Source organism: Oncorhynchus mykiss, chromosome 7 (genome assembly GCF_057628025.1).
Source record: "Oncorhynchus mykiss isolate SJ-2025 chromosome 7, ASM5762802v1, whole genome shotgun sequence".
NCBI lineage: Eukaryota > Metazoa > Chordata > Actinopteri > Salmoniformes > Salmonidae > Oncorhynchus > Oncorhynchus mykiss.
This window is the reverse complement of record NC_143028.1, coordinates 34,387,676-34,402,138: the sequence shown is the minus strand read 5'-3', so window position 1 is coordinate 34,402,138 and position 14,463 is coordinate 34,387,676. Positions and strand designations below refer to the sequence as shown.

At 41.7% G+C, this 14,463-nt stretch overlaps 1 protein-coding gene across 4 annotated transcripts in view; it reads left to right on the top strand.

Annotated features, from left to right (window-relative positions):
- Nucleotides 1-14,463, top strand: part of LOC110527738 (synaptotagmin-2) — a 73,733-nt gene that overhangs the window by 49,129 nt on the left and 10,141 nt on the right. For 2 of the 4 annotated variants that reach the window (XM_021609214.3, XM_021609212.3), the window contains 4 exons: nt 6,119-6,349; nt 6,490-6,650; nt 11,214-11,336; nt 12,524-12,691. In XM_021609214.3, the coding sequence (XP_021464889.1) occupies nt 6,148-6,349; nt 6,490-6,650; nt 11,214-11,336; nt 12,524-12,691 (654 nt within the window). In that variant the 5' untranslated portion in view covers nt 6,119-6,147. Of the gene's footprint in view, nt 1-6,118; nt 6,350-6,489; nt 6,651-11,207; nt 11,337-12,523; nt 12,692-14,463 lie in introns of all 4 variants that reach the window. The other 2 variants (XM_021609209.3, XM_021609208.3) reach the window with 1 other exon arrangement.

Genomic DNA, 14,463 nt, shown 5'->3' with positions numbered 1-14,463 from the left:
GTCACTGTCACGGTCATCCTCCTCTTCATCTGAGGAGGAGGCGAGAAGGATCGGAGGACCAAAACGCGGCGTGGTATGTGTTCATGATGAATATTTAATTAAAGAAAGTACTGAACACTGAATACAAAAACAATAAACAAATAACGACCGTGAAGCTATAAATGAGACCTGTGCTGACACAAGCAACTAACATAGATAATCACCCACAAACAAACAGTGCAACCCAGGCTACCTAAGTAGGATTCTCAATCAGAGACAACTAATGACACCTGCCTCTGATTGAGAACCAAACATAGAAATCCCAAAATCATAGAAAAACAAACATAGACTGCCCACCCCAACTCACGCCCTGACCATACTAAATAATGACAAAAACAACAGAAATGAAGGTCAGAACGTGACAGTCACTTTATCCCTACCTACTGTATATGTGTATATTTACCTCAATTACCTCATACTCCTGCACATCGATTCAGTACTGGTACCCCGTGTATATAGCCACGTTATTCATTGTGCTATTATTTTATTTATTTATTCCTTGTGTTATTAAAAAAAAAGATATCTCCATTGTGGAGGACCCATATGTACTCATTTCACTGTCAGTCTACACCTGTTGTTTATGAAGTGTTGTGGGAATTGTTTTACACAGGGACACTCAAAGTCAATCTTAAACAAATCATTGTTTGTTGTCAGCGCACTGGTGAGGTTCCAAACAACTCAAAGCATCATGGTACACGTCAATCAGGAGCTCTTCCTGGGCAGACCCAGCAGTTGTCTTATATACAGCTATACACAGACAAGTTATATTTACCCAGACCCGTGTTGTTTCATTCATGTGACCGACCAATATTGTTTCAAAACATGTGACAGACCAACCTTGAAACTGAGATGTCTTTCGTTCGTTCTCGGTCATTCGTTCTCAAAACACGGTCTGGGCGTACTGCCAAATTGCAGCTACTGATAGGTGTGATTTGTACAGTCAGCCACTTACATGAACAAAGCAATTGGTTATTGGAACAGCACTTGAAAAAAACAACATTTTATTTGACACATGAAAGCACACACATACACATGCACACACGCACGCACTCACAAACACCCCCATACACACCACTACCATTACAACCCCATTGTATATATATACTATAAGCAGATAATCTTCATTTATATCCAGTTTCTATCCATTTTCAATAGTTTACAAACCAACACTCCTTCACTGTTGTATGAAAATATTGTAAACCATCATTCTCCAATGATGGTATTTTGCATCAGCTAATTCTCCAGAGAGTGTTTGTAGATGTCAGGAGAGATGGATCGGGGTAATCTATTACCAGACGAATAGGATTTAAGAGATGCCTCTGTCTTGTGAGTTGCAAATCTACTCTCTTCTCGTCATCTGCCATTGTTGATTTTGTGAGTAATGGATCTACAACCAATTCCATATGTGCAGAATAGAGGATTATGCCTGTGTCATTTTTCACCTTAGATATCCTTTCCTGGGAGAACAACAGAATAGGGACAATAGGGAGGCAGAGCCGAACAATGCCCATGTGGGAACAAATAGCTCTTTATTCTACACATTGTTGAGTGGCCGGCTCTAGGTTAGAGGCACCCTTTTCATACTATTGTGCCATTGCTCAGCCCTACCCAATCAAAGATGAGCATGACTCACAAAGAGTATCAACGCGATCTGTAAATGTTAATCATATGCTGGTATCACCCCTGAGAGTGACCAGGGTGTAGCTCTGAATTCTGGGACATAATTTGTCAGACTCTAATGTACATTCCCTATTCTTCCCTCCTGTCGCTGCCCATGAGAGCAACACAGAACTGGCACAGAATTATATGAAGCTTGCTAAGGCCTGAGAGGAGAATTGATTTTGTCAGTATGTTTGTAGTGTATAGAAATCCCTAAAGAAGACAGATGCTGTACGTGTAAGTGAAAGTCACCCAGTTAAATACTACTTGATTAAAAGTCTAAAAGTATTTGGTTTTAAATATACTTAATTATCAAAAGTTAAAGTAAACGCTATAATTCATTTCAAATTCCTTATAGTATGCAAACCAGATGGCACAATTGTAAACAAATGTTAACAAAGCCAGGGGCATATTCCAACATTCAGACATCATTTACAAATGAAACATTTGTGTTTAGCGAGTCTGGGATGACCATGTGTTCTTGTAACGGCTTTCATCGGAAGAGGAAACATCAGAGCAAAATGCAGCAGGGTACGTGTTCATCTTTAATAATTGCACTGAACACTGAATGAACAAAACAACAAAAAAAGGAAAACCGAAACAGTCCTGCAAGGTGAATAACACTGAACAGAAATTAACTACCCACAACCTAAGGTGGCAAAACAGGCGACCTAAGTATGATTCCCAATCAGAGACAACGAAAGGCAGACATACAAACATAGAATGCCCACCCAAATCACACCCTGACCAAACAAAAATAGAAACATACAGAGCAATCTACAGTTCTCGTGAATTGGACAGTATTTTTGGGTGTCAAGGATAATGAATGGGAGTAAGAAGAACATGTAATGGAGTAAATGTAAAAGTTATAAATAGTATATAATAATTAAAATACATATACCCCAAAAAACTACTTAAGTCATACTTAAAAGTTTCTTTACTTAGTTACTTTACACCACTGTATATCTTTGTATTTGCACAGTGATCTCATCCGTCACATTTTTGATACTTGTACTGAGAATGTCCCTTACTAGACTTGAGAAGTTACTGTTATACATTTTGTAAATATGAATCATTACACGATAATGGCAACTACTGAGAACTTTTGGGAGAGCATTTGGCAATAACCGGAGGCTATAACCGTTGGTCTAATGCGCATTCAAAGGTGATAATTCCCAATCAGCCTCTCCATCTCACCTACTCACAGTGTAAATTGTTTCAGTACAGTATCCATGCTAATCCTATTAGGATTTGCGAGAAAGAAGGAGGTTTCAGTCACAAGTGCCTCATTTCAATTTTGTGGAGATCATTGTTTCAGAAGACACTTATAATCACCTAAGTCTTCACCATTCCTTCAGAGGTAACAGATCATTCATTATAACTGGAAGATAGCCCTCTTTGGAACTAATTTTGGATAGGGAGCCATATTCATCTAGCGCATTTTCCACTTCAAGTAGAATTTGTATTAACTCCCACCATTCATTTTGGTTTAATCCCTAACTGACTGTGATGTAATGCTGTAATGTTTGATATTGACTTTCACAAGGGACTGAGCGTCTTCTTGATAGAATTTGATTCCATTGACCTTCATGTAATCTATTTTCCATTTATTTATATATTTTTTATTTCACCTTTATTTAGCCAGGTAGGCCAGTTGAAGTTTTCATTTACAACTGCCACCTTGGCCAAAATAAAGCAAAGCAGTGCAACAAAAACAACAACACAGAGTTACATATGGGATAAACAAACGTACAGTCAATAACACAATAGAAAAATCTATGTACCGTGTGTGCAAATGTAGTAAGATTATGGAGGTAAGGCAATAAATAGTCCATGGAGGCGAAATAATTACAATTTGGCATCAACACTGGAGTGATAGATGTACAGATGAAGATGGGCAAGTAGAGATACTGGGGTGCAAAAGAGAAAAAAATAAAATAAAAATAACTATGGGGATGAGGGATTTGGGTGGGCTATTTACAGATGGACTGTGTACAGGTACAGTGATCTGTAAGCTGCTCTGACAGCTGATGCTTAAAGTTAGAGTGGGAGATATCTCCAGTCTCCAGCTTCAGTGATTTTTGCAATTCGTTCCAGTCATTGGCAGCAGAGAATTGGAAGGAAAGGCGGCCAAAGTAAGTGTTGGCTTTGGGGATGACCAGTGAAGGTAGGATAGTCAGTTTTACGAGGGTATGTTTGGCAGCATGAGTGAAGGAGGCTTTGTTGCGAAATAGGAAGCTGATTCTAGACTTAATTTTGGATTGGATATGTTTATGTGAGTCTGGAAGGAGAGTTTACAGTCTAACCAGAAACCTAGGTATTTGTAGTTGTCCACATATTCTAAGTCAGAACTGTCCAGAGTAGTGATGCTAGTCGGGCGGGTGTGGGCAGTATTTGGTTGAAGAGCATGCATGGAGTTTTACTAGCATTTAAAAGCAGTTGGAGGCCACGGAAGGAGTGTTGTATGGCATTGAAGCTTGTTTGGATGTTTGTTAACACAGTGTCCAAAGAAGGGCTAGATGTATACAGAATGGTGTCGTCTGCGTAGAGGTGGATCAGAGAATCACCAGCAGCAGGAGCGACATCATAGATACAGTGAGGGAAAGAGTATTTGATCCCCTGCTGATTTTGTACGTTTGCCCAATGAGAAAGAAATTATCAGTCTATAATTTTAATGGTAGGTTTATTTGAACAGTGAGAGACAGAATAACAACAAAAAAATCCAGAAAAACGCATGTCAAAAATGTTATAAATTGACTTGCATTTTAATGAGGGAAATAAGTATTTCACCCCCTCTCAATCAGAAAGATTTCTGGCTCCCATGTGTCTTTTATACAGGTAACGAGCTGAGATTAGGAGCACACTCTTAAAGGGAAAGGAATCCCTCCTGAGATGTGTGCAAACCTGGTGGCCAACTACAAGAAACGTCTGACCTCTGTGATTTCCAACAAGCGTTTTGCCACCAAGTCATGTTTTGCAGAGGGGTCAAATACTTATTTCCCTCATTAAAATGCAAATCAATTTATAACATTTTTTACATGCATTTTTCTGGATTTTTGTTGTTGTTATTCTGTCTCTCACTGTATATACAGAGAAAAGAGTCGGCCCAAGAATTGAACGCTGTGGCATTCCCATAGAGATTGCCAGAGGCCCAGACAACAGGCCATCCGATTTGACACACTGAACTCTATCTGAGAAGTAGTTGGTGAACCAGGCGAGGCAGTCATTTGAGAAACCAAGGCTATTAAGTCTGCCGATAAGAATGCAGTGATTGACAGAGTCGAAAGCCTTGGCCAGGTCGATGAAGACGGCTGCACAGTACTGTATTTTATCAATGGCGGTTATGATATCGTTTAGGACCCTGAGCGTGGCTGAGGTGTACCCATGAACAGCTCTGAAACCAGATTGCATAGTGGAGAAGGTAAGGTGGGATTTGAAATGGTCAGTGATCTGTTTGTTAATTTGACTTTTGAAGATTTTAGAAAGGCAGGGCAGGATGGATATAGGTCTATAACAGTTTGAGTCTAGAGTGTCTCCCCCTTTGAATTGTGGGATGACCGCGGCAGCTTTCCAATATTTGGGGATCTCAGACGATACGAAAGAGAGGTTATTAAAGGCCTATTGCCATGAAAAACATGATTTCCTGTTTTTTATATATTTCTGAGGTTGGAATAATACTGTGAAATTCAAAAAAATCTTATAATGCCATTTTAGTGTAAAAGCTGTTTGAAAATACCATCTGAAATGTCAGCCTGTTTGGGTGGGATGGAGTTTTGGCCTACCTGGTAACATCACCATGCAGTCAATTAGTTAATAGACCAATAAGAAAGAGAGTTCCAAACCTCTCTGCCAATAAAAGCTATTTTTCTTCTTCAGTTTTCCCCTCCCCCTCAAACCACTCACAGACAGTCCCAGAAAAAGTATTGCTTGAGAAATTTCTATTTGCAAAAAAAAAACTATTTTTGTTTATTTGTGACCAATCACAGTCAGATACTTAACTGTTACCCAGAAATGATTTTTATCTTTAAGATACTGTGTCTCATTTCTAAAAAAAAATGAGATTTTTCGTCCCTGAGTTAATTTTATTCAGGAGTTCATAGCACATTAAGGATGCAGGCCTACTGGCTGGCATATTATACACAATTATTTTTATCCTCAGAGTCTGAGATGGGAACTAAGTCCTTTTCCCTATGGACCTCTTCAGCCTTGTCATTTTATGTGCTGTTCTAATCTCTGACACAGCGATAAGGCATTGCATTTGGTCACAATGAGTCACCTGGGATATCATCCATTTTGTTACTTTTATGCATGTGTGTGTGTGTGTGTGTGTATGTTATATTAAAGGTTACGCACTTCATTGCCTGGGCTGCTGGTGATGACAACTGACTGTCCCTCTCTGTGTGTCTGTGCCTTGCCCCAGGGACTGTGTGCGTGGCCTAGTCATTGACGATGAAGTGGAACTTGTTCAAGAATAAGCCTGAGGCCATGGTGGGTCCAGAGCCCACGGGCACCGGTGCCACCATGACCGCGGCCCCAGCCGTAGCAATCGCCACCACAGTGGCTGAACCCCCAGGCAACGGTACAGAGTCCAAGAATGACATGTTCGAAGAGATCAAGAGCAAATTCTTGAACGAGATTGATAAGATCCCACGTAAGTCCTCCCTGTTTTTTCCCCCACCTCTGACTCATATTCATATACCATGCATGGTATAATGCTGGAACAGAAAAGCCCAAGGTGAAAAGGAGCTCAAAGGAGCTTAATCTAACCCATACTGTGTGTTTGTGTTGCAGTCCCTTCCTGGGCTATCATAGCCATTGCTGTGGTGGCCGCCCTCCTCATCCTCACCTGCTGCTTTTGCATTATAAAGAAGTGCTGCTGCAAGAAGAAGAAGAACAAGAAGGGCAAGAAGGGAAAGGATGGCTTCAACATGAAGAACATGAAAGGGGATGAGGTATGGTGCTTCAGGCTCCGCTTATAAACTCAGCTGAGTTCACTAAGAACAGGCAACTCCCAAAGACATAACTTATATCACACTCAGGGTTCTTATTTCATCTGAATACAAAAGTCTAGTAAAAAGCAACAAGTTACTTATTTTTTGATGATGAGAGTAGACAAACATGACCAGAAATGACTTTGGTATAGCTGACAGACAAACGCTATATGTAAAAAAAAGTATGTGGACACCACTTCAAATTTGTGGATTTGGCTATTGCAGCCACACCCGTTGCTGACAGGTGTATAAAATCGAGCCCTCAACCATGCAATCTCCATAGACAAACATAGGATGCCATCTTTACAACAACTCAGTTCGTCAAATTTCTGCCCTGCTAGAGCTGACCCGGTCAACTGTGACTGCTGTTATTGTGAAGTGGGAACGTCTAGAAGAAACAACTGCTCAGCTGCGAAGTGGCTCACAAGCTCACAGAACAAGTCGCCGAGTGCTGAAGCGCGTAGCGCCTCTGTCCTCGGTTGCAACACTCACTGCCAAGTTCCAAACTGCCTCTGGAAGCAATGTCAGCACAATAACTGTTTGTCGGGATCTTCATAAAATGTGTTTCCATAGCAGCCGCACACAAGCCTAAGATCACCATGCGCAATGCCAAGTGTCGGTTGGAGTGGTGTAAAGCTCGCCGCCTTCGGACTCTGGAGCAGTGGAAACGCGTTCTCTGGAGTGATGAAGCATGCTTCACCATCTGGCAGTCCGACGGAAGAATCTGGGTTTGGTGGATGCCAGGAGAACACTACCTGCCCCAATGCATAGTGCTGGCTGTAAAGTTTGGTGGATGAGGAATAGTGTTCTGGGGCTGTTGTTCATGGTACGGGCTAGGTTCGGACTCCTTAGTTCCAGTGCAGGGAAATCTTAACGCTATAGCATACAATGACGTTCTAGACGATTCTGTGCTTTCAACTTTGTGGCAACCGTTTGGGGAAGGCCCTTTCCTGTTTCAGAATGATAATGCCCCCATGTACAAAGCGAGGTCCATACAGAAATATTTTGTCTTGATCGGTGTGGAAGAACTTGACTGTCTGGCCCGCACAGAGCCCTGACCTCAACCCCTTCGAACACCTTTGGGATGAATTGGAACGCCGGCTGCGAGTCAGGCCTAATTGCCCAACATCAGTGCCCGACCTCACTAATGCTCTTGTGTCTGAATGGAAGCAAGTCCCCGCAGCAATGTTCCAACATCTAGTGGAAAGCCTTCCCAGAAGAGTGGAGAATGTTGTAGCAGCAAAGGAGGGACCAACTCCATATTAATGAGATGTTCGACGAGCAAGTGTCCACATACTCTTGATCAGGTAGTGTATCTCCAAAGAGTTATTAGCCTACTAAACTACACACTACATACCAGTAAAGTTTTCTGTTTTATTTACTATGTAACTGTTTCTTTTGTTGGAGGGACTCAGGAACGTTTCTGTCAATATCTATGTCGATTGGACCAACAACAAATGGTCATTAAGCATTCCTTGGTGTATCAGTAAAAACCTTTGACCTTTCATCAACAGCACTTTACAAAAATTTTCAGGAGACATGTCGATAATCCCCTATCCTACCTGTACTCTTGATATTGTCGTTGCCATCATTTTAAAATGTGTGCTGTAGGGGAGAGTGGGGTATGTTGAGCCATGTTTTACACTCAGCATTACTAGGGAAATGTAGTATTATTTCTATCAAATATATAGATATATTTCAGGATGTTGTGTATCCCTGGAAATAATCAGAATTCATGTAAACATAACAGTTTTGAAAGCATTCCTGGTCCCGAAAAAAATGTGGTCTCTTGGTAAGTTGAGCTGCCTTAGGGTGAGTGGGGTGATGGTGTTTTCCGTGTCAATGGGTGATGGTGCTGGTATGTCGAAGTTTAATTAATGGAATGTCAGTGTGGTATATTGTAAATTCTAAATGTACATATAATCTCTCTGTTCAATGTCACTTATCCTTCCATTTCTTGACCAGTTGTCGAGGACATGGATGTTTTTCAATGTGCCAATTCATAGGCAAGTTCTCTGCATTTGAGGATTCTAACCCCAATGAAACTGATCCGCGAGATTCTTGATATGTTTAGCAAGCTCAGACTCTGATACTATATCATTGCCTCTCTTTTGCACAGGTACTGTACATGTTAGTTCTCTTTTGTGTTAATGTACCTCTTCGATGTACCTCTTCGAACACACAAATGTGTGTTCTCTTGCTACTGCTCGAATGGGTTTCTCAATAACCTTTAAGGGGGCTAATACCTCTGCTTGTTTTACATTTGCATACATGGGACATGATGATGTCTGCTCTGACTGTAACCACAAAAATTCACTATCTTGAGTTCATATGCATGACACATTGCAAAAATACTATGCATACAACTGGCAAAATGCAATCATAATTTGTATGGGGTATGGTGGTCATTGGCTCAACTTAGGCCTACCCCATGGCCATTGGCTAAACTTACCACAAGGCAAACATTTTGACTATTGCCCACACAGCTACCAGGATGCAATTTCATGCTAGAATTAGGACCTCATATTGTAGCTTATAGAGACCCCAACCGATGTGCAAACCAATCTTAATAACATCTACTTTGGTTTAGATACAAGAATCAAGAAAACAACAAAGTAATTTGACTTTTTTTTTTAACCTAAATTGATAACAATCTTTTCCATGTGGTTTCTTCCTTCACAGACTCCATGGAATTATGATCTCTTCCTAAAAATGTGGTCATGTGATTCATTTTGTGTGTGGTTTCCTAGAAACAAGGGGTGGCTCAACTAACCCTTTGGCTCAACTTACCCCACTCTTCCCCACTTCATTGTGACATACATTGAAAAATTACACACTTTGTTATGGGGAAGGGACTAGGTAATCAGTGGGTAATGGGTAGAGAAAGTAATGGAGCCGTGCCATAGGTGGCATTCCAATAAGCGGATGACTGCTACAGAATCAAATTAAGACCCTATTTCTGTAGGGTAAGCTGGCCTCAATGCTTAAGGATAATGGATATGGTGCCTATGGACCCGAGGAGCCACATCTCAGACAGAGAAGAATAAACAGGGGGAGGAAAAGGGCTCCTGCTTAATTCCAGGCTGAATGTGTCTGATATCGTTGAGGTGGCCCTAATGCACCAGTTAATTAAAACAATCACTTAATTGTCTCCACATGGTGAAAGATGGTCCTGGAAGTAGGACTTTTTCTTTACAAACAGACAATCAGTGTGTCATTTTGTCCATCATCCTAGTGTCGTCTGTGTTGTTGACTGCCTACAGTGTTTGTTTTCTGGTGTGTCGTAACTTCAAACCTCTTCCTCTCTCTGCTCTCCTCCTTCTCGCTCGGTGTCTTATGTGTGCACCGTGTTTCTTGACTGTGATGGACCCCTGATTTACGGTAGGTGGAAGGATCGCGGTGATGCTCTCTGGCCCATGGGCAGATGATGATGGTGATGATGATGATGAGGGGGGGGGGGGTTCATGGAATGAAAGTCGTAGCTTCTTTGCTTTTCTAACATGTTTTGTAATGGTGGCTTGAGAATGTAACTGAGAAAGCTATGGTCTGCTAAATAGACCCCGGAGAGAGAGAACTGAAAGGACTGAAATAACGCATCGCTTATGATGACAAACTCAACCACACTATGGAAAGTTTTGAACATAGTTTAAACGCAACCCACGATTAACACTAATAATATACTGTATGCATGTGACAAAGGGCATGGTAGGCTGTTTGTGGACATGAGGACGACAGTAATAAATGAATGACCAATCAATCTTCAATCTTAGTATGTTTCATCTGCACCCCAATTACTTTGTCACTCAATGAAGAGTGAGAACAACAAATAAAAAAAACACAGTTTTGCAGATGAAACAGTCATGCAAACTTGAACATGTCAGAAACAGGGTTACCATAACTGAAATCTAACTGAAATACTGTTTCTACATTATCCACATAGCCAGCCATGCCCTTACCTAATCCTGTAGCTACCATTTGCCTGGAATAATGGTGACCTGACTTGAGAGGAACATTCCTTGGTGACACATAAATGGAATAACAAGGAAGCAATTAAGATTATGCAGGCTCTGCTTTTGGGATTCTCTGTTAGCTATTTCCTTGGGATATTTTGGGAAAGACGTCAAGGTCAGGGTAAGCGTCTTTTTGAGAAGTAAAATACAGGGTAAACCAATTGTGTCACCAAAGGACATTTTGAATTCAAGCTAGCAAATATAATTCCTGAGTCCCCGAGGCATTAGAGACAGGATGGTATATTCCACTTTGCCACCAGGTGAGGAGCAGGTAAGAGGGAGCAAAAAAACAAGCAGGTCCCGGTGCTACGCAATGCAAGTCAATGCAACAAACCCTGGTGCTATGCAGCGCAAAGCAACGCAACACAAGGCCTCCTGGAGGTCCACTTGTCTGTCTGTGGCATGCTGTCTGTGGTGGGTGGGCTGGGGGTGCCCTCCTTCTGGCTGCTACAACTTAACCCTGGCCCCTCATCTCTTGATCCCTGTGTCCTGTGTTCCACCACTGCAGAAACAGGACGACGACGATGACGAAGGTGAGACAGGGCTGACGGAGGAAGAGAAAGAGGAAGAAGAGAAAGAGGAGGAGAAGCTCGGCAAACTGCAGTACTCACTTGACTATGATTTCCAAGACAATAAGGTCAGTCAGTGGCCGACATGTTCCCCTTTTAATCGTCGCTGGCACTGCTCAGATTAACCTGCATTAGACTGTTTTATCACATTACAATATTTGTAGCATTGTCAGTCTATCAGTAAGACTCCATCAATTCTAGAGGTTGAAGGCGTAGTTCGTCTAAATTACAGATTTATGGCTATCCATAGAATAGACTGGTAGTCTTGGTGGTGAATGAGTTAAAGCAAGTCACACTAGATGACTCAGCTTAGTACAAGTCACACTTGTATTTTCTCTGTTGATCTTGGAGAGTGACTTTGATACAGTGTCCATTCTGAGAACTAAAGTGTCTATAGAGTTGCCAATTAATTCAGGGCTGATTCTTATATAAGCTTAGCAAAAAAACTGCTGCTATGTAAAAACATCAGCAGAATTGCACAGCGACACTTTTGAGGAGTGACAGCTGGCAATTGTTGGAATTATGGTTGATTAAACTAAATATTCAAGAGAGTAGTGTAAAACGGGATCAGGGTTCTGGGAATGAGAGGGTATCTAGTATATTCAGCATTTTTGGGAATTAATGGCTAGAGTCAGTATGACAGTGAGTATGTCTGCTATGCAGGACGTTGGCACTGTGACATACGTCCAAGAGGAAAGAAAATGCTGAGTCATTCTGAAACAAGGAAGTCCCTTATGAGTCACTGACACAGGATCAGGGCTTGAGATGAGAATGTACATTAAAGCAAGTCCTTTCTTTCTAACTGAATCAATCAACTGAAACATAATCAATGACACTTATCACCGGCACCCCTTTTTTCAAACATGCAAAACTACTGTAACATTATATTCTGTGACTTTCTTATGACATTGCAGCAAATACATTTGGCAGCTCTCGTGTGGGTAGCTTGTATCTAGTCTTGGTCATCTTAGAGAGCTGTGGTGATTATTGCTGGAGTTTTAGGTTGTCAGCTTGCAGACCACAAGCTTATGTAACAAGACTGCAGCATTTCTCTGCAGCAGTGACAGGAAGCGTGCATTGCCACAAATTAATAGATGAACGCATTTAGGTTTTTCACCTGACTTGACATTGTTGGCTTGTCTCAGCACATCGGCACACATAAATACATGAATACATGTTGAAATTGCCACCGAATACTGTTGGTTTGTCTCAGTGCTGTCTCTGACACCTGATCACTGTGCCCCTCCCCTCAAAGCTCACAGTGGGAATACTCCAAGCTGCAGATCTTATATCCATGGACAGCGGAGGCACCTCTGACCCGTACGTTAAGGTCTATGTCCTCCCAGACAAGAAGAAGAAGTTTGACACCAAGGTTCAAAAGAAAAACCTGAACCCTGTCTTCAATGAATCATTTGTTTTCAAGGTAAGTCCATAGCACAGTTTCTGTACCAGAACTGTACAGTAGTTAGTTGGAATGGAAAAGGCATCAATCATCCTGCCAAACTATAATGCTGATAAGATATTGTCAGGCTAGGACAGCGGAGTCTCAAACTAAATGTAATGTAACAGTTTTAGTGTTGTAAACATACATGGTATCCATTTTCCAAAATGAAGACTGTGGTTGAAGCCTACATTTATTTTTCATTGTGAAGTCTTGCTGTGTTCACATGATATTGTAGAGCAGTGCTGGTCTGCCATGTCTGCCTGCCTGCTATGTACCCTCGAGCCTGTGTACAAACTTCAGCTTTCTGTACTACTTAATGAGGTCCACGGAGACTCCACATGACTCTCAGGGTCAGTGCGAAAGCACTGTTTGCAATCTTACCACCACTGTCTATTCTTTTAGCATAACCGTCATGTAGAGACCTAGATACAAAAGATACAAATTGGTAATATTGGACCTAGGTTGACTAGAGACCATGAAGAGTTAAGAGAATTTACAATATATGACGTCCTATGCATGCATATAGAATCAGGGTTGGGGTTTATTTGGAATTTCGGGAATATAATTCAATTCAAACAATGAATATAAATTGAATTTATATTGACCACACCCCACAGGAAGGAGAATTTGAGTTACATTTGATTTAAAGGAAGTACACTGAGTGTACAAAACACTAGAAATCAAATCAAATTGTATTTGCCACATGCGCCAAATACAACAGACCTTACAGTGAAATGCTTACAAGCCCTTAACCAACAATGCAGTTAAGACAATTAGGTGTGAAGTATTTACTAAAATGAATTGAAGTAATAAATAAAAAATAAAAAATAATTAAATAGCAACAATAAAATAACAGTAACAAGGCTATATACAGGGGGTACCGGTACAGAGTCAATGTGCGGGGGCACAGGTTAGTATAGGTAATTGAGGTAATATGTACATGTAGATAGAGGTTAAGTGACTATGCATAGATAATAAACAGAGAGTAGCAGTAGCGTAAAAATGGGGGGAGTGTCAATGCAAATAGTCTGGGTAGCCATTTGATTAGCTGTTCAGGAGTCTTATGGCTTGGGGGTGGAAGCTGTTAAGAAGCCTTTTGGACATGGACTTGGTACTCCGGTACTGCTTTTCATGAGTTAGCAGTGAGAATAGTCTATGACTTGGCTGGCTGGAGTTTTTAGGGCCTTCCATTGACACCGCCTGGTACAGAGGTCCTGGATGGCAGTGATGTACTGGGCTGTATGCACTTCCCTCTGTAGTGGGTTGCGGTCAGAAGCCAAGCAGTTGCCATACCAGGCGGTAATGCAACCATGCGCTCGATGGTGCAGCTGTAGAGATTTTTGAGGGTCTGAAGACCCATGCCAAATCTTTTCAGTCTCCAGAGATGGGAGCATGCTCGTCCCTCCTTTTCCTGTAGTCCATGTACATCTCCTTTGTCGTGATGACGTTGAGGGAGAGGTTGTTATCCTGGCACCACACTGCCAGGTCTCTGACCTCCTCCCTAGGCTGTCTCATGGTTGTCGGTGATCAGGCCTACCACGGTTGTGTTGTCGGCAAACTTAATGATGGTGTTGGAGTCGTGCTTGGCCATGCAGTCATGGGTGAAAAGGGAGTACAGGAGGAGATTGAGCATGAAACCCTGAGGTGCCCCCATGTTGAGGATCAGCATGGCAGATGTGTTGTTACCTACCCTTACCACCTGGGGGCGACCCGTCAGGATCCAGTTGCAGAGGGAGGTGTTTAGTCCCAGG